Source organism: Prunus mume, linkage group LG7, assembly GCF_029339155.1.
Source record: "Prunus mume cultivar Tortuosa linkage group LG7, ASM2933915v1, whole genome shotgun sequence".
NCBI lineage: Eukaryota > Viridiplantae > Streptophyta > Magnoliopsida > Rosales > Rosaceae > Prunus > Prunus mume.
In genome coordinates, this window is record NC_142704.1 from 10,104,781 (window position 1) to 10,123,430 (window position 18,650).

Below are 18,650 nucleotides of genomic sequence, written 5' to 3' on the forward strand. Positions count from 1 at the left end.
GGTTGATCAACGCACGTTTCCAAATCGAGTACGGTACGAAAAAGGTCAAACTTGCCATGACTATTCCCAAATCGAGCAGATAAAATATTTATCAAGCTTGCATTGCATTCCATATATAGCTAGAAAGAAACACAACATAAAGTAGTATTGTCTTGACGCATTAAGTTAATTAGGTGTGGAGGAGCTCATAGCTAGCACAAGAAGTCCAATATTGGGCATTGCATTCATTCTAAAACAAGAGCGTGTGTGACTAGATATATGACACTAAGGAAGAAGCCCTTTGCAGATTTCCATGAATGTATTTGTGTACAACAGAAGCCTCAGCCTCTCCTGTCTAGCTCGATCATGGTCCTGGAGCCAGCCAGCCAGCCGCAATGCGATGCGGAGATAATTAAACAGAAAACACAACAATTATATAACTTGTTAATTTGTAGAATAATAATCCATGTATACCTTTTTTGGGTTCAACTTCAACTTCAACTTACAGAAGCCAAAACCACAAGACAAGTATTCTTTTAATATTCTGTAATGTACTAGTAAGTGGGTTCTCATAAAGGCAAATCGTTTCAGTTCAAATTCTTAATGGGAAACCATTATATATAGATTACTATACGTTTGGACTAGTAGTAGCCGTCCCAAGTCAAAATCTCAAAGGCTTTTTATCACAAAACGTCTTTGATGTTTGCGAAACTATCAGATTGCATCCTTAAAGTTTTTTTCTATCACTCATGGTCCCTAACGTTAATATAGGTGCTCTTAAATAGTCAATCTGTTAAAAAAACTGTTAAATCCAATGATATATAATCGTCAAATCAATTCAAAATTATAAAATATTACTCTCTCCCCTCTTTCTTTTCTGTTTTCTTTCCTTCTCTCTTCTCTCTTCTCTCTCTCTTTTTCTTCTTTCTTCCTCTCCCCGAGTTCAGTATTCTCTTTGCAACAAGTAAAGCAAGAAGTGCAGTTGGGTTCTTCAAAATGGGAGAGGCACCCCAGATTGCCATTCTTCGAGCTGGCACCTTTATGAGGACCCAATACATTCCTAGGCTCGCTGAGATCTCTAAGCTCCTCCTCCTTAAATCCATTTGGAGCCGTACAGAGGTACTTCAATTTTTTCGTCTTCCTTTTTATCGTTGAATTAAAAGATTTAATCCATTTTCTTTCTTTTTTTGGGTTTGATTCTAGGAATCTGCTAGAGGTGCCGTTGAGATTGCTCAAAAACATTTTCCAGGAGTAGAGCGCAAGTGGGGTGATAAGGGTCTTCAAGAAATTATTGAAGATAGTTCAATTCTTGGTGTTGCAGTGAGAGAGAGAAAAGAGAAGGAAAGGAAATAGAAAAGAAAGAGGGGAGAGAGAAATATTTTATAATTTTGGATTGATTTGACGATTATATCCTTGGATTTAACAGTTTTTTTAACAGAGCGACTATTTAAGAGCACCTATATTAACTTTAGGGACTATGAATGATAGAAAAAAACTTTAAGGATGCAATCTAATAGTTTCGCAAACGTCATGTACATTTTGTGATAAAAAGCCAATCTCAAAAAGGGTATATTTATCAATCTATCTAATCATGGAAGCAAGTGCTTTGTCCTTGGAATTAGATTTTTTATAGGTCGAAGCGGTTACAGTAAGTAGCACCTATCAAAAGCATTGTGAGATTTTTTGTAGATTTTTTATATTTATATCAATCTAGCTAATCATGATGAATGAACTAGGATGATGAGTTGGGTTGTCAAATGAGTTTAAGGCCTTGATAATGTTATTGAATGATGAAATGAAGCCATATTGGAGGATATGAGTTTGAGCCTAATTAAACTGGGATTGGGCAGTTTGACTGTAGATCAAACAAGTAGTCATTGAGGAGGATGGATGATGATGGTCACTGAGGAGGATGGATGATGATGGTCACATTGATGTTTTTTTTCTTTAATTGGAACAACAAGAATCCAACTGATCGAATTTTTATTGTCTCTTTCCTTATGGATGCTCTAGTTGGAATTTTTTACTAGTAGCCTACTCCGCATTCCAAGGGAGGAGAAATATTGAGGGAAGAAGGATACGAATGCATAACCTCATAGTCTAAGAAAACTGTTGTTAACCACATGAGTTACAAGCTTATAGTGTAAGATCTTAATTAACCCTGATATTGGCAGGAAAGGAAAGAAAAGGTAGGTTTGCAGTTGCAGTCTTGTAGAGGCATATAAATTAGGGAGTTTCACTAAAACACCCAAAATGGGGGCTCAAATTATAAAAAAATCCAAGCACTATTTAAACATATAAACACACCTAAAACCCATCATTACACACACTCAAAATCCATTTATAAACACACCCAAAAAGTTGACTTTGGGGTTGATTTTGGGTGTGTTTCTATGTTTAAATAGTGCTTGGATTTTTCTATAAATACATGTCTAGGATTTGATTTATTTATAAATTTGTATTATAATAACCACAACTGGTGGAATATTAAAGAGTACTAGTCGTTCAAAACAAGATCAGATACTACTTACCAATTGTACCAAGCGGGCATGCAAAGCAACTCTGAGATTAATTAAGCCAAGGCCCGCAAGTCATTCCTTACTTTATAGAAGCATACTTTGCCACCAAGCTTAGAAGTTAGAACCCCTCCCTCCCTCTCCTTCACATGAATCATATATTTATAGGTGATGATAATATAATATCAACTATTCAATTAAGGCATTAATTCATACAAATAATCAAGTTTAATAATATTTTAGAACGTATCCACCATGCCTTCCGATTCTAATGACGATGTTGTACAATCTATCTTACTTGGAAGGCCAATAATAATTCATCGGGTTCTTGGAGGTGGAAAAGGTAACGTTATAATATAGGGAGCTTATGATCTTCATAAATTTATAAATACTTGCATCAATGTGAAAACTCCTAATTCATAATTAATCTCATTAATTGGCTTCCTCAAGTCTTGTGCTATATTATATATATATATATATATATATATATCTTTTGTCACACACACACCAACCAACCAACCAGCGAAGAAAATGGGTTTTGGATTTAGTCCAGTTTTAACCAGAGTTTCCCTTTGTTCATATAAGAAATGTCAAAGGCAGGAAAATTTGTCCAAAGTAGACATGTGTTTAATTATGATGTGCTGCTAGGAATGAATTGGCCTTAATTTGAATGACCTTGTAAGGTGAGTAATTAAATTTGCATGCAGTTGCGGATGTGTTACTGTGGAGGAACACAGGTGTATCCGCTGCGCTTTTGATTGGGATGACGGTGATATGGTTTATTTTCGGGGTAGTCGAGTACAACTGGGTGATCCTCCTCTACCACCTCTCCATTACCACACTGCTCATAATCTGCATATTACAATCAGTCAAATTTTTTTTGGAGATTGTCTTCTTATCGGCGATTATTCCATCCTTTCGAAGTAACGTACGTGCTGATCATGATCTTACATTCGAAGAGTTTTCTTCTGATATCCGTAAAATATTCAACTACCTTGACAGTGCATTTGGAAGAGACCTACCATTCTTCTTGTTGGTATACCCTTGTTGAAGTTAAATTTTTCAACTAATTAATTTCCCTTTAAAATTAGGTCATTTGAAGTATGTACACAGTGCTAAAGATCCTTCTCCCTCTACTGATTTATTTTCAGGCAATTATTTTTCTCTATATGTTGCCTGTGATTGGAACCTATCTCAGCTCTCTGAATCTTCTGTACTTGGGTATGCATACGTAAGAAATTATTTGCTATATTTATATATATTATCATCATCATCCATCGTATTATTAATGTGTATGATATTTATGACTCTCTTTTCCAAATTAAGGGTTCATCTACTTGGGAATACTACTGCCACTTCTGTTTGAGCGATTTGAGGATGACGTTACTCGCCTTGGTGTCAAAATTGCCCGAGAGTCGTTTGCCTTGCACACGCGTTGAAATAATTATGTGAAGATTTGTGTAAATAAAAAGACAACCTACCTGTATATAATATATATGTATAGTATTAATTGTACAACAAACTCAACCTTGGTTACTTGATCTCCTTAGCATATGTGAAATGGTTGCACTGCACTGCACTGCATTGCATAAAGCCAAATGAGATTACTGCATGCGTTTGGACTGGTTGTAACCGTCCCAGGTCAAAATCTCAGAAAGGGTATATTTATCAATCTATCTACTACTCTTAAAAATTATTATTCTACATTATTGCGAGATGATGCCCATATTTGATGATTCCCTTCCCCTGCCTTTCCCCTGGAAGTGGTGAGAGCACAGACAGTGCACAACAACAAACAACGATTTGGCTGTCACTCTCCCTAGTGGCAATTTAACTGTCATATTAGCTTCCTTCCTCCCTCCTCCTCCTCCTCCTCATCCACACACACACACACACATATATATATATATATATAATATTAATATATATCATGATTGATGACAAGGAAGGAAGAGTGGGATGTGAATGCAACCCCAACAACCCATCACAATTTGTAGTGGCTGTGTTGACCTCCCACTCATCTTCATGTCAAACTCTGCTTTGCCTGCCAGTGTTAGTACTGCAACAGCAATTAGGAGAATCAAGTAAAGCCCAAAAGTAGACACACACAAAGATCCCACTAACAAATCATTCTAGTTGGAATATTATTGACTTTAGAACAACAATATAATAAACAAAGAAGCCTATATATAATGCCAATAGAGTGCTACCACTTTCATTCAGGGACTTAATTAAATCTAGAGAGAGAGAGAGAGGTAAGTGAAAGTGATTAGATGGTGAGAGTATGGAGAGAGATTGGTAGTGTGGATGGTGGTGTCGCCACTGCCAATTGGTTAGTGTTTTGGGCAGCTTTGGTCAGCCTCTGTCTTGTCTCAGTCATAGTTTTCTCCTGCGCAGATGGTGTGTCTTCCAAAGGGAAGAACACAGCAGGTGACACAGAGCTTTATGGCGGCGGGTGCGCTGCCGAGTGTGGTGCTGCATGTGGTGCATGAAGCAAGCTCTAAGAGTAAGGAGGGAGAGACACACACTTAATTACACAAATCCTCAAAATGAATATGATGAGGTTTATTGCAAATTCCAAAACTAATTAGACAAACAATAGATTTCACTTCCCATTCAACTATTATTTGTATCAATCATTTGACTAATTATATGCTGTGGTTGATTATGCCATTGTAACACATTTCCTCCAAGAATTGTAAAAGTGGAGGAGCACCTTGATTCGTCTATCTAAGAATTTCAAAGCTACATGCTCTCCCTCTTTTTCTTCTTTTCATTTTCATATCCGATGTGCGTGTGCCTTTCATAACCACACACTGAGGAGGTGCGCCTTCGCTGCTAACACTAATCCAGCAAGGAATGATGAAGAATATGAATATGCACATTATTGCAACAATAAGGCATATTGTTTTTAATTAAATTAAGTAAGAAAGACTAAAATTATGGTGGGGTTGGGGTTGGGGTACATCTTCCATAACAACAATGCATCGATGGCTACAGGACATGTGTTATCCAAAAAAGATTTCTTTAGGCGTGCGTTTGTTCATGGTTCAAAATGAAAATGGAACTCCCGGTTAAGCAGTTATAAAAATAAAACGTGGAAGAAAAGGTACAACAACGTCAAGATGGCCGAGTTGGTCTAAGGCGCCAGTTTCAGGTACTGGTCCGAAAGGGCATGGGTTCGAATCCCATTCTTGACAATGTATATAATATATGTTTTTTTGGGTTAATCGAACACATGAACTTGTTCCTTATCATTGTTTTAAGTTGTTGTAGTGTGACAGTTGTGTCAAGTCTCTCTTCTAGTGCAAGTTGAAATTGAAATTACAGGTGGAACACAAAGGTTTCTGATCCAATTTTCTTTTACCGTCATCACTGTCTATGTGACCAAACCATTCAAAAGGTCTGTTTTTATGCTACCCAAACTTTTAATGCCTGTTAAAATCTCCCTACACCATGATGCAAGCCATGACAGGGAAAGGGGGTTGATGAAGCAAAGTGTAGAGGAAGTTTTCCTCCACATAGTGCAGAAGCTAGATATTAGTACAAAATGTTTTACATCACATTCAAAATCAGAAGACAAGCAATAATGGAACCTGTATATGATATTTCCGATAACTGAAACAGAGGAATATATTAAAACCAGGTTTTAGTTTAAGGTTTTGTTTGCCGCAGACTTCTTACGTTGCCAAGGAGCTTTCAATGTTGTGGAGCATGTGCTATGAGCCTTACCAGGCAGAATATCCAAGTCAATGTCTGAAAATGAAGAATAGGATGCATAAACTCTCTTCTCTGATCCACAAGCACAGTGCCTTGCATGCTGCGCGGCATGCCATCCGACCTTGCACGGAACCTTGATGCAACACCAGACAACGGCTAATGGGCACGAAATGCACAGCAAGCAGGCACTGCAGAGAAACTCTGTGGCTTTCTCACACCATTTAGAATTTCTCCCCTGAGAAGAAATGTAACTAGAAACAGAACAAGAATTGGAAGGTCTTGCAATATCCATATTGCTTCATCTGATTTGTTTCTCTCTCAAATTAAGGACCAGTTTTCCGTCCACCGTTCTCCTTATGGTGCTGCGGTGCGTGTTAGATAGTTCAATCTTTTTAAGGTCGATCCACATATTGCGACCTTAGATGCTGTATATGTGGCTATAAACATTGGTGACCTATCTTCCTTGGAAAGCATGCTGCTATTCTTTGTAAGGTTATCAACTTGCTGTTTGGTATTTTTTTATCTTCTACTTTCCGTACATGTTTTTCACTTTTTATCCTCTTCCTAGACCACTTATGCTCGAGACGCCTTTCGCAATGCTAGATTCGTCAAGGACCAACTATGCCTTGGATTATCCAAAAAAGAACGGGGGAAAATAAAGGGCAACTGCCTTAGCAGGAAAAAGAAAAGGCAAAACCCTTCACAAGCCTATGATGGTTCAACAGACTATTTAACTTTTTCAAGTATTTATAAGTCCACCGCCCCTATTCGCTTGAAAGAATCAGATTCAAAGCATTGAATAATCAGTTTGCTTGGTGTAAGCAAAGCATAATTCAAAATCTTAAGGTGACCTGTTCACTGCATTTCAGAGTAGTGCATGCAGCCCACTATTGTCAGTTTCGCTTGGACACAGCTTTTTGTAACCAGTAAAACCTGGAAACCAACACACGGAGAAAGAAACTCGGAAGAATTCTTCATCTCTGGATGAAATAAGTTGAAAAGGCAGCGAGAATATTGGCTAAACAAATGTTCATAGCAGACTTGAGAGCAAATTTGGCTCTCCAACAAGTAATTGCATCGATTAAATAACATCAATATAGCATTAAATGATCTTGTTAGTTATAACACCTCATCAAGGATAACTTAAAACTAATACCATGAAAGATCTCACTCAGCAAAAAAGATCTTCGAAGGCATAGCACATGAACTTCAGAACAACAAGGCTCCAAATGAAATTTTCACGGGGTATAAGGTAAAGACAATTGGCTGCCAACATTAGCAACTAGAAAAAGCTACCAATGCAATGCATACATGAAATATGCATTGGGAGTATATTTTCTATTGCAAATAATTATCTTGCAGTGAGGGTTAACCAATTTAAACAGCCGAATGTCCTGAAAATGTCATGCCAGACCTGGAAACTTATTTTTCAACAGGCTGCTGGAAATCAAAATCTCAAGCAGGCACTGTGCTCTTTCCTTGCAATCCCATGGTCTTGTTACGCAGCCTCTCCATGAATGCAGGATTTGCTCTTAATCTCTCCTTCACATATGAAACTCGAGCATCCTCAGCCAGTTTGTTAGCTTTCCCAGCTTCCTCGATGAGGGAAAGAAGAGTCCTAAGGCAATCCTTTCTATTTTCTTCTCGGTGTTCAAACCTTCACACAAGAGAGAGAGAGAGAGAGAGAGAGAGAGAGAGAGAGAGAGAGATTATTTTCCTTCGCAAAGAAAACAAAACATAAATAACAAAAAACAAACGTTTCAATCTCTATAAGATGTTGTAATGAAAGGAAGAATGTGCAGTACTATATGTTGATATACCTATTACTTCTTTCACTCTAATTACATAAACTTGGGTGGATAAACTTTGTTTCCTATTTAAATAAGACATCTTAGATGTATAAACTGATGTCGACTAAGTTACTGCACATACCAATTTTCAAGCACTTCCAAGACAAGCGAAATAGTCAAGGTCCGAGCAAGACATAACAAAAGAATCTTCTCATACATTCTGCAAGGTCTATAACTAATATTTTCTTTTTGTGCTACAGGAGTATGGGAAGGAGGGAAGAAAAAATAGTGCAACATTCAAGGTTGTGGACTAGATGTCTCCAACTCAAAAGAGATTCGGGAAACGCTAGTTCAGTTTTAGTAATAAAATGCAGAATCATCAAAATCATGTAGGGCATATAAGAATAGAAACTCTGAAATTTAAACAACTACTACCAGCCTAAGTACTTCAAATAATAATAAAATTAATAATAGAGAAGGGGGGCATGCTGTTGACCTACCTCTCACTAGTAATTGTAAGCTCATCTTTCCCTGGATTGTACCGCTTTCCAACCAATTCTCTGAGCCGACGGAATTGATGCTTTGAAAGCCCAAGTTCTTTCACTGTGACAGACAGTTTCACTTTTCTATTCTTGGGATGCCACGCATCACCGCCAGGAGCAAAGACTACCCGTGTTTGCCACCTAAGGATTGGCCCTTCGCCTGGAGGGTCATCTAGATCCTTTTTCTCGTCCGGTACAGCAGTCTCATCAAATTTTGGGGGGCCATCGGCTTCCATCTTCTGCACATATTCCATGACAATCTCATCCTCAAACTCCTTAAACAACTTGTAAGCTTCTTCAGGCTCAAGTTCCCCTCTTTCACACATGTCTCCTAGGTCATTGAACTTCTTTTCAACCTTCCTTTTCATGTCATCTGGAGAAGACAATTGCATTACAGATTATTAGAAAAATACCAGTTTGAATCAAAACATGCAACTTCCATGACATTGAACCAATTTGATACGATACCTGTCTGTGTAGGAAACAAAGAAAATACTTGACAACTAAAGATTGGACGCTCAGAAAATTAGACTTTGGGAAACATCTAGCCATGTAATGATACTAAAAAAAGACAACTATTTCAATAATGTCAAAATAGATAAAAATGATTTATTTTAACAGAGTAGGCAGAGATGCCGAAACATACAGAAAGGTTAACACACAAACACAGCGTTTCAAATAGGGAAGTGTTCTTGGTAGAAAACAAAGCATCGTACAAAATGGAATGACTAGAAATGTATACCTGGCAGTAGCTTATCCCAGCTAAGCATATCCTCAAGAATTGCCTCACACTCTTTCGTATCCTTCATAATCCCATGATGAATTGCATCCTCAACAATATCATTCCACTTATTCTCATCCATGTTGTAGTACTCATCTTTTACCATCCTGTTCATGACTATATCCCTTGCGTTATACAAGTTTTCAATATCTTCATCCGTGTCATGAATTTCCTCAAAATCTGATTCAAACTCTTGGTCCTTAATATTATCCAGCGGCTTCATTTGCAGTTCATCTATGAGCTCATCATCTGTTTCCTCATGCTTCTCAGCCAATTTCCTCTGCAGAATCGCTTCTAGGATCGCCGGAAGCGCCTCCTCATCACCCTTAAAGTATTTCTCTATCCGCACTTTCAGCTCTATTAAACCAAAAGGAAAATTAGAAAGAAAATAGCAAAACTGAAATCGTTGTTATCTCTACAAATTTGAAAGGGAAATAACAAACTGAAAATAATTAGGACGCAATAGAAGAAGAAGAAGAAAAATCCCAAATATCACTTGAAATTTAACAACTTTGTCCCCCCTCACACCAAACCTGAAATCTTATTAGCCAAAACATTCAAATAGTCTCATTTCCTTTGTGAACATTAAGGACCGGAAACCCAAAATTTGAAAATATTAAAAATTTCAAGTTTATTTTATATCTCCTTTCATTCTCCCAGCACTCAAACAGAGGTCATTCTCTCAGTACTCAAACAGACAGAGGGTCAAGCTTGAAGGTAATTGAAAACTTGAAAAATATATAAATATATAAATATATATTGGTGGGTAACCTTTGTTATTGACGTCCTGGACTTCAACGGAGGCATCTTTCTTGTTGGTTGGGATCACGCTCGAATCAGCAGACGGATTGGAGCTTCCAGCGGAAGAGTCGTCTTCGGACGAGAAAAGCCTGAGCAGGGACCGAGTCGAAGCGGCGAGTGGGACGAGTGAGGAGCTAGGATTAGGGTTGCAGGTTGGAGGAGAGAGAAGGCGATTGCGAGCGTAGAGAGAGACATTATTCAATAGAGTACGTCTCATGGTTCTCTAATTCACTCTCTAGGGTTTATTAAAGGTTCAGTTTTTGGGTTTCAGAAGGGGTTTTATGCTTTGCCTGCTTGCTGTCATTTCGGGTGCTTCAAAATGTTGTTGTCTTTTTTGGTTTTTTGGTCGAACTGCAAAGGTGCGGGTTATTTATTTATTTATTTATTTATTTATTAGTTTTTTGAATATTTATTAATCTATCTTTCTTCCATGATAAGTTGGTAGGTGCAAATAATTACCATTCCAGAAACACAGTCTTGTATTCATCCAAATGAACCAAAAGTATTTCATATAATGACTTTTTTGGATTGGGTTTTGATCATCATCTTCCAGTGTTAAGAAACATTGAAGTGAAGTTGCAGCAGCTGTGAGTAGGTGTTGGTTTGAAGTGAGATGCTGCAACAGTAGAGCGAACAAAAAGCTCTCTCTCAGCAGTTTCACAAGTCGGTTTTTATTCTTTCATCTTGAGAGAGTTGTTAAGAAATACTGATTCACTAAAACAGAGCTAATGCAATCCGAACCAGAGATGGTCGCTCTCCCGAATCCAGGAGAAAAAGCCTCGTTAAAATGGCTACAAACTTTGGCTGCAAGGCAACTGTTGTAGAGCCTGACAAGAACATGTCAAAAATTGCTCAAGTTGTGAATTCTACTCATCTGTTAATGGGAGTTCGGGGAGATGCTGGCCTCGCAAACATTCATCCTTTTCCTTCCTGAAAATGCAATTTTAATCCAAATACTCCCAACTGGAGGGTTCGAATCGATCATTTAAAGGATATGAATAAAGTAATTTTGGAATATACAATAAGCAAAGAGGAGGAGCACGCTAATATCTTCAGTCTTCACACTAAATCAAGACCAGAGGATGGGAAGCATTCAAGTCGGCTTTTCTGAATGCACAGCACACACAACAAAATGTTAAGCTTAACGTCAATTGCTTTAGGGTCACTTTCTTCTGCATTAGTAAAGCCCTTGAACTTCTTCCACCCACCCACACCACATGAAGGAAACATCCGCACCACACCACATGAACTTCTTCCACAAACAGTTTGTTTCTAACAGCGTTAAGGGGTGTAGGACTGACTGACTATCAAGATAGAAATTAACTGCTCCTATTTGAAAACTAGAGAGCTTGGTTGTTACAAGGCCTGTGACTGTGAGCTCTTGACTCCTCCAATTTACTCCAATCCTTATATAGGGTAAACGTCTGCCTTTGTTGTTTTGGCGAAATAGCGTGGATTTGGCTTTCATCACCCATCACTTTCAGAGCCTTCATCAAAATCAGATTTAGTCTCTTGCTCGTCATCTATGTCACTCAGTGGCTCCTCCTGCCTCTTCCCCGGAATTTCTTCCATGAGCTTTTCATCATCCTCTTCATGCTTCCCCGTCAACTTCCTCTTCAAAATTGCTTCAAAGATTGATGGTATGGCCTCCTCATCCCCTCGAAAATACTTGTCAATTTGCATTTTCAGCTCTGAAACCAAAACATACAAACATCACATTGCAGATTCAAAATCATAAACCCCCAAATAATCAAAATCAAACCCTCAACCCTAACAATCCCACAAATCAACAAATTCCAACTGTTTTGCAAGCCATGCCAATGCCATGGATGATGCAGACTGCAAGTGATGCAAACACAAAGCAAAAAATAGCAGCTGAACTGAATCAAACAGGATGCAGTTGTCATTTTTTTCCAAACCAAATTTCATAGAAAAATGCAGATAACAAGTTCTGAGCAACCAAGAAGGGCCTGTAAATTTATATTTCTTACAACATTTTCATACCTTCGTTACTGACATCATCCTCTTGGTTGTGCGATGGAGACTCGGTCGAGTAGAAGCGAAGTCTGGGCCGAGTCGAAGCAGCGAGTGGAGCGAGTTGGGATCTAGGGCCCGGATTGTAGCAGGGAGGAGAGAGAAGACGAGTACGAGCGTAGAGACGGAGATTTCTAAGCAGAAGTCGTTTCATCGTTTTTCTTCTTAGGGTTTTTGCTTCATTCGGGTCTGCGTGCGGAGGGTTTAAACGGGCAAATGCTGATTTTATCGGCGGATTGAACTCAGGCCCAAATCAAGTGGGAGTGGGAGAGGAGAGTTGGGTCATAATATTGGGCTTTTGTTTCTTATTTGTAGGTAAAATTGGGGCATATATTCCATTTTTCTCAACACAAACACCTCATTTGTAGCACGTATATTTTCCAAAAACATTCTCAACTCTCGAGTCTTTATCACGATTATAAAAATAAAATTAAAAAAAAAGTCTGCGAATTTTCTAGTTTAATATCTTGTAATCAATGTGGCATGATCTCACTATCATCTATTTAGTTCACATGACAAAGACATCATCTTAATATTAAAAGGTGGTGAGGGACATTAAGCAGGGATTGTTTAATGAATTTGTGACATGCAAATTGCCAATTCTTGGGGAATTAGGACTAAAATGTATAGGACAAATGCATGTTCAATCTCCATGCTTAATAAACAATTGTTTATGATAATCATTCTCTTAGAAATGATTTAGATAGTTAACAATTTTTTATTTTTTTATTTTTTAATTTTTTGTGATTGAACTAGCAACTACACCACAATGTAAATGGTTTATAATAAATAAATAAATAATTAATATAGATATGCGCGTAATCACCAATCAAAAAAGAAAAGCAAGCAGTGATGTGATGTGATGAGATGAGATGAGATGAGATGAGTGAGGAGGACTGTGCTTTTTCCTTAAAAGCCGATTACTACTTTGACAATTGACTTTTCTTTGCTTCTACTCTTGTCTTGTGCTTTTGTTTTAGTATTATTTACTTTACTCTGCTCAGCAAGCAAACCCCACCGTTTTTCAATGAGGAAAAATAATATAATGCAAGATATTTAATATAATATTTTTTATTTTATTTTTAAAAAGTGTTTGAATTTGCTGAATGGGAATGGTTTGCAAGCAATTACACAAATAAGTAGAAGTTTTTTGCTTAAAATATTCTACTTTCTCTTAAGACAGATCGTGAAAGAAGATAGGATTGTCACAATTTTTATGTATAATCATGATTAAATAAAGACAGAAGAATGATTTGTTGTTTTTTTTTTTAATCTCCTTTGCAAATTGCAAGGAATAACTGTGAAAAGCTTAATATTGTCTGTCCCAAACCAAAAGCAAAATAATGAAAGCAAAACCTTTAACCCGTAATTTGTGGCGACATGCTTGACAAATGGTAAGCCTCATTTCGTCGCTTTTTCATTTGCAATTGTATAATCAGCACTGTTGAGTTGATGAATGCAAACAAAAATAAAAACCAGGAAAATTAGACAGACAGACGCCTTGAATTGTTTTAGAATGCCAGCCAGCCAGACAATGCCAATAAAAATCAATGATCATATTGACTAATTGATTAATTTAGTTAAGATATCAGCGACAGAGGATGAAAAATTAAAGACATTAGAGCATCTGTAATGAACTTTCTAAATCAGTTTATTTATAAATTATAACCAGTAGAGTCACGGACTTATAATTCTAAGATTCCTTAGAAATTATCAAAAAGAAAAAAGAGAATGGACTTAAATATTGCTTAGGGATCCCTCCACAGTCCACTCAACATTCTTTATAATAAATAAATACAAGTACATGGCTCCTGGGCAGCGATGAAAACTGTGATAAGTGATAAGTGAAGTTAAAGTAAATCCAGTTGGGAAGGGAAGTTTTGACGACCCAGAATTATAATAGACTATTTCAATAGAATGCTCTTTTGGGATGTAGAAAGCTGGAGGCATTAAGGTCTCATTCTCATTGGTTGGCTTACTTGATTGATTTGGTTGCTTTGCTTTGCTTGCTTCCTCAGTCCCTCCTGTCAGAATGTTCTACCTGTGCACCTACTTATTTTCAATGTCGATTCAATAATACACATGTTATGTTATGAGTGGTGATTTACCCACTCCTATTTCTCATATTTTATTTATTTACACTCCTTTTTTATAACTAAAAAAAAAATGTAAGTGGATAAAATAGAAGTGGGAAAATCATTACCCTATGTTATTGGTGTCTCTTTTATTTTGAGCCTTGAAGAAGCTGAAGAAGCTGTCAACCAACCATAACCATGGATGACCTCTCTACCTCTTCAGTGACACATTTCATTAGCCAGTCCTAGTCTGGAAATTTGAATCATTTTCTTTTTTCATGGAAGAGCCATTTTAAAGTACATAAATAAAACAGCACTATAATTTACATGTAAATGTAATGGAAAGCAACAAAAAGAAAAAAAAAAAAAAAAAACTAAACAGAAAATTCAGTAGATTGCAGGCGTGAGTTTGGTAAATGCAGTGTTGCGTTTTTCATGTGATACGTAAGTTGAATAGACATCTGAGTCAATTTCCAGACTGAACATCCTCATTTACAGCACATATGACTGAGGAGGGTGATATTAATATATGATTATTAGTCACCATGATTATGAACTGGATGCTTGACACTGAAAATTGAAAACATCCCTTCAAGCTCAAGCTTTCAGTCAAAGCTGGGCCTTCTCTCACATGATTGCAACTATTTTGGCCTTAAAGACTAAACTCTGTGCTACATGCCAAGCCTGGATATTATTAAGAAAATATGTAATCCTTGGTGTAAAGTGAAGTGAAGGGATAAATTTTGACCTTGTGATTTCTGAGTGGGACCCTTTCAAATGCTGGCCACAGTAACCACGGATGTGACTGACATATGTGTAGACTACATTTTCTGCTGTCTCTGTCTCCAAGCCTCAAACCACTGCACAAGGAGACACAGATCCATTAAAATTCAAATACAATTTCGTCTTTCGTTTTGGTTCTATGCACAAACTGACCCGTTTTATTTTTTGGTTCTGATAAGTAAGCACCGCAGCTGGTTCAAAAAGCGAAAGAAAAGAAAGCAAAAGTTGCAATTTACTGAGATTCCCAGAGCCTCTTTGTCTGCAGTGTTTGATGGCATTAGCATATACCCTTCTCACTCCAACAAGAAGACAAAGCATAACCCACCCAACCAACCCATAAAAAGAAGCACTTCCACGATTTAAAAAAAACTCATCTCTCTCTAAACAAATCCAAATTATATATATATAAAACTGAAAAAGTAAAATCAAATATCTATTCTATATTCTCTCTCTCCACTAAAATAGTCTCCACCTCTATCACCGTCTCTAAACTTCACTCAATTTCCTTGGCATTTCATTATTCTCTCTCTCAAAACCAAACCAAACCAAACCAAACCAAAGTTACTTCGTCTCTCTCTCTAGGCACCATGCCTGTTGTCACGGAGAGCTCAACAACAATGGCAGAGCACAACAAATGGAGAAGACCCAGAAGCCAATTCAGCCAACCCATTTCAGATGCAGATCCAACTCCCTCCATTATCCAATCTACTCGATGCAAATCCACCATCTCCTCTCTCCTCCTCTCCAGCTTCACCACCAACACCAACGAAACCTTACCCACAAGCCTCAACAAGAAAAAGACAAACTTTTCCTCATCAACATTCAGAGGCTTGGGTTGTGCAGCCTCTGCCTCACAACAAGTCTCAGTTCCAGCAGTGATTCGGAACTCCGCTGATTGGCAAGGAAAGAAGGTAAAGAAGAAAAAACAAAAGAAGAATATCAACACCAAGAACAATACAAGAAATGACAAGAATGAATACAAGGATAAGACCCAGCACCAAGGAGCGGTTGATGGGCCTAGCTTTGGTTTAAATTCTGCAACTTGTATGGATTTTCAAGATGTCTGGTGCGGTCCTGGAATTGGGTTCTCAGCAGAAACTGCTGGTTCTGTGGATTGTGTTGTGGCTAGGAGGAATGTCTCTGGTAGAGGCAAGATTGATGGGGATAAACTGAGCAGCCACAGGGAGGTAAGTTTTGATTTTGCTATTAATATATTTGTTCTATGGCTGGGAATGCTTTGAATTTGTGCCATTTCTATGTTGCGCTTTAACTCGAATTTTTTAATTTTATCGGTGGGATTACTAGGTTTTTGGCAGTTTCTTTGTTGTTGTGGAACATGGTTGAGGGTTTTGTGGCTATTTGGTGCTTGATGAGGGTATGCTTCTTTTGATTGTTGGCTGAAGTTTATGTTTGTATGATTGTATCTGTGAACTTTGATGCATTAATTCAATACTAGGATTGTATTTAAGCCGAAAATCTTAAAGTTTCTGTTTTGTTTTGTGTTTCATGGGTCTTGAATTTTCTCTTAATATTTCTAACTTTTGTGGGCCTTTTTAGTTTTCACTTCATTCGTTCCATAGTGTGTTTCAGTTTATGAGTGTTTTGGTATTATTGGCTACTTAACTTTTGATTTCTCTGTTTGGTTTTATGATTTTCATTGGGTACTCAAAAGTTTCCTTGAATTATAGTTTTTGATTTTCTCACTAATAAGTGCACTTATTAATTTGCGTAGATACGACTCGTTATCTCCAAGTTTAGGACCCCACACGAAACAGGATATATATTAATTAGCTGTGTTAATCTTCTCAGCGTTGGTTAGGGTTGGAAATTCTATTATCTTCTCCGTTAAATGTATTAGTCTTTTTATTTATTTATAAAATTTCCTATTGAATATATGACACTGAAATAAGATATCAACATATTTTATCCGCTTGTATAATGTGCTTCACATTGGGTTTGTTTTAATTAAACTACTTTGTTGATCAATTTTGTTTGCAGCGTCCTTGTTTAGCAAGGCGAACTGTGAGCCCTGAAACTGTCTCGTTTCTGGATTCTGAACCTGATTTTGTCACGAGCCGCCCTGAATCAGAGGTCTTTGGAGGTAGGTGTTATCGGCATGTTCGGCATCCATCCCCTGAAGGCCTTGCAGAGGTGCTTTTTACTCTTGCCCTTGCTCACTCTGTCTCTCACTTGATTTGGTTTGGTACTAAAAATTGTTTTAGTAAACACTATGCCACTGTTCAATATAAAAACTCTGCTGTCCTAGCTTTGGCGCGGCAAGCAATCTATTCAACTTGCAGCATTGATGTCTGAGGGATATTTCATTACATGAATGGAGTTTAGGAATTTTGTTAAATTTCAGATTTACATTCGGTGTGCTTGACGCTCTGTTGGTTGCAGATTATGCTGTTTCAAAGTAGTCTTCTAATGGGTGGAAGACTTGATCGATTTAGGGACTGGAGACTTGATGTTGATAACATGTCATACGAGGTAATTGTTCTTATACCAATTCGTTTTTTTATCTTGAAATTTGAATACGTTCTTGGCTACCTAAAGTTGGTAATGCCTGCATTTCTTATCTACATGCTTTCATATTTTTTGTTTTCTCTTTTGCGGATAACAGGAGCTGCTCGAGTTAGGTGATAGAATTGGTCATGTGAGTACTGGATTAAAAGAACATGAAATAAGCTGCTGCCTTCGAAAGATTAAGCTTTCAATGTTGAGTGATCTGTCACCACATTCATCTGGGCAAGTTGATAGGAAATGCATCATTTGTCAAGTGAGTTTGTAACTTATTACTTTGAATTCTTCATCCCTTTTCAGATCTTTATTTTCTTATTTTGAAATTCTCAATGTTGACAGGAGGAGTATGAAGTAGCAGATGATCTGGGCAGCCTGCATTGTGGACATAACTTCCACTTACAATGTATAAAACAGTGGCTTGCACAAAAGAATACTTGCCCTTTTTGTAAGGTTGAAGCAATATCTAGATGCTAAGACTTGTGAACTCTTAGTATCCTTTCATTGCCTTTCTCCCTTGGTGTATAGATTTCATCTGCTTCAATACATGAGCAAGTATTCATTCTTTGGTTTGAAGGTTCAACTTTATTTGCTTATTTTGAAATCTTGAGCCTCTTTGTATTTTGGTGTTTCAGTGTTATGGAATTGAATAGTGATCACTACAATCTCAAAAATGTTTCTTATAATTGTACTTGTTATGTGGTTTTTCCTGCCTATGAATTTATAGATTGCTTGAAATGCAATATAATGGTGTTACCATACAGTGAACGCTTTCTTTGTTTATACGATTTGTGGGTGAAATATCAATGCAGTAAGCCATATACCCGAAAAAAAGGAAATGGGAAATGGCTCTGCTGGTTTCAAACGGAAGTATGGCTCATGATTTTAAAAAATTCATCGGGTTTGCTTGCTGTGTCGAAGAATTCACTACTGCGTATTACGATTAAGGTGTTGGCATGCAGTGGAACTTAATTTGTTTTAGTAGCACAAATTATCCAGAATCTGTTACGCACATAAAATAATTAGTTTTCTGATGGAATGGGATGCTATGTTTCCTTCCTACTCTGCGGTTTGGAAAGAAGTTTATCTCGACACAAATCATTGTTTTT

The 18,650-nt window shown here is 37.3% G+C and overlaps 5 protein-coding genes, 1 long non-coding RNA gene and 1 other non-coding gene across 8 annotated transcripts; 4 read left to right on the top strand and 3 right to left on the bottom strand.

Moving 5' to 3' along the window:
- Positions 1-832: 832 nt before the first annotated feature.
- On the top strand, positions 833-1,402 carry LOC103338761 (uncharacterized). The gene is made up of 2 exons (XR_514615.2): positions 833-1,098; positions 1,183-1,402. It is a non-coding gene; the product is annotated as an uncharacterized LOC103338761 (long non-coding RNA).
- A 1,297-nt stretch (positions 1,403-2,699) lies between these two features.
- LOC148915444 (reticulon-like protein B9) lies at positions 2,700-4,047 on the top strand. Of its 2 annotated transcripts, none has more exons than XM_089041620.1 (4): positions 2,700-2,838; positions 3,203-3,531; positions 3,647-3,726; positions 3,822-4,047. In XM_089041620.1, the coding sequence occupies exons 1-4, from the start codon at positions 2,751-2,753 to the stop codon at positions 3,859-3,861; spliced, it is 537 nt and encodes a 178-aa protein (XP_088897746.1). In that variant the 5' UTR covers positions 2,700-2,750; the 3' UTR covers positions 3,862-4,047. The 2 variants fall into 2 exon arrangements, with proteins under 2 accessions (XP_088897746.1, XP_088897745.1); XM_089041619.1 differs by having other exon boundaries at positions 3,647-3,716.
- Positions 4,048-5,614: 1,567 nt separating this feature from the next.
- On the top strand, positions 5,615-5,695 carry TRNAL-CAG (transfer RNA leucine (anticodon CAG)). Its single transcript has one exon. It is a non-coding gene; the product is annotated as a tRNA-Leu (tRNA).
- Positions 5,696-5,984: 289 nt separating this feature from the next.
- LOC103338831 (uncharacterized) lies at positions 5,985-6,907 on the bottom strand. The gene has a single exon (XM_008242088.3). It carries the CDS (start codon positions 6,505-6,507, stop codon positions 6,145-6,147), a length of 363 nt encoding a protein of 120 aa, XP_008240310.2. The 5' UTR covers positions 6,508-6,907; the 3' UTR covers positions 5,985-6,144.
- Positions 6,908-7,294: 387 nt separating this feature from the next.
- Positions 7,295-10,490, bottom strand: LOC103338760 (Ribosomal protein S24/S35). The gene is made up of 4 exons (XM_008242006.2): positions 10,100-10,490; positions 9,290-9,685; positions 8,506-8,920; positions 7,295-7,872 (listed from the first exon to the last, which is right to left on the bottom strand). The coding sequence occupies exons 1-4, from the start codon at positions 10,344-10,346 to the stop codon at positions 7,671-7,673; spliced, it is 1,260 nt and encodes a 419-aa protein (XP_008240228.2). The 5' UTR covers positions 10,347-10,490; the 3' UTR covers positions 7,295-7,670.
- A 581-nt stretch (positions 10,491-11,071) lies between these two features.
- LOC103338759 (coiled-coil protein) lies at positions 11,072-12,369 on the bottom strand. Its single transcript, XM_008242005.2, has 2 exons — positions 12,134-12,369; positions 11,072-11,820 (listed from the first exon to the last, which is right to left on the bottom strand). Exons 1-2 carry the CDS (start codon positions 12,315-12,317, stop codon positions 11,597-11,599), a joined length of 408 nt encoding a protein of 135 aa, XP_008240227.1. The 5' UTR covers positions 12,318-12,369; the 3' UTR covers positions 11,072-11,596.
- A 2,957-nt stretch (positions 12,370-15,326) lies between these two features.
- Positions 15,327-18,227, top strand: LOC103338758 (RING/U-box superfamily protein). The gene is made up of 5 exons (XM_008242004.2): positions 15,327-16,208; positions 17,020-17,172; positions 17,422-17,511; positions 17,645-17,800; positions 17,884-18,227. Exons 1-5 carry the CDS (start codon positions 15,609-15,611, stop codon positions 18,016-18,018), a joined length of 1,134 nt encoding a protein of 377 aa, XP_008240226.1. The 5' UTR covers positions 15,327-15,608; the 3' UTR covers positions 18,019-18,227.
- Positions 18,228-18,650: the final 423 nt, after the last annotated feature.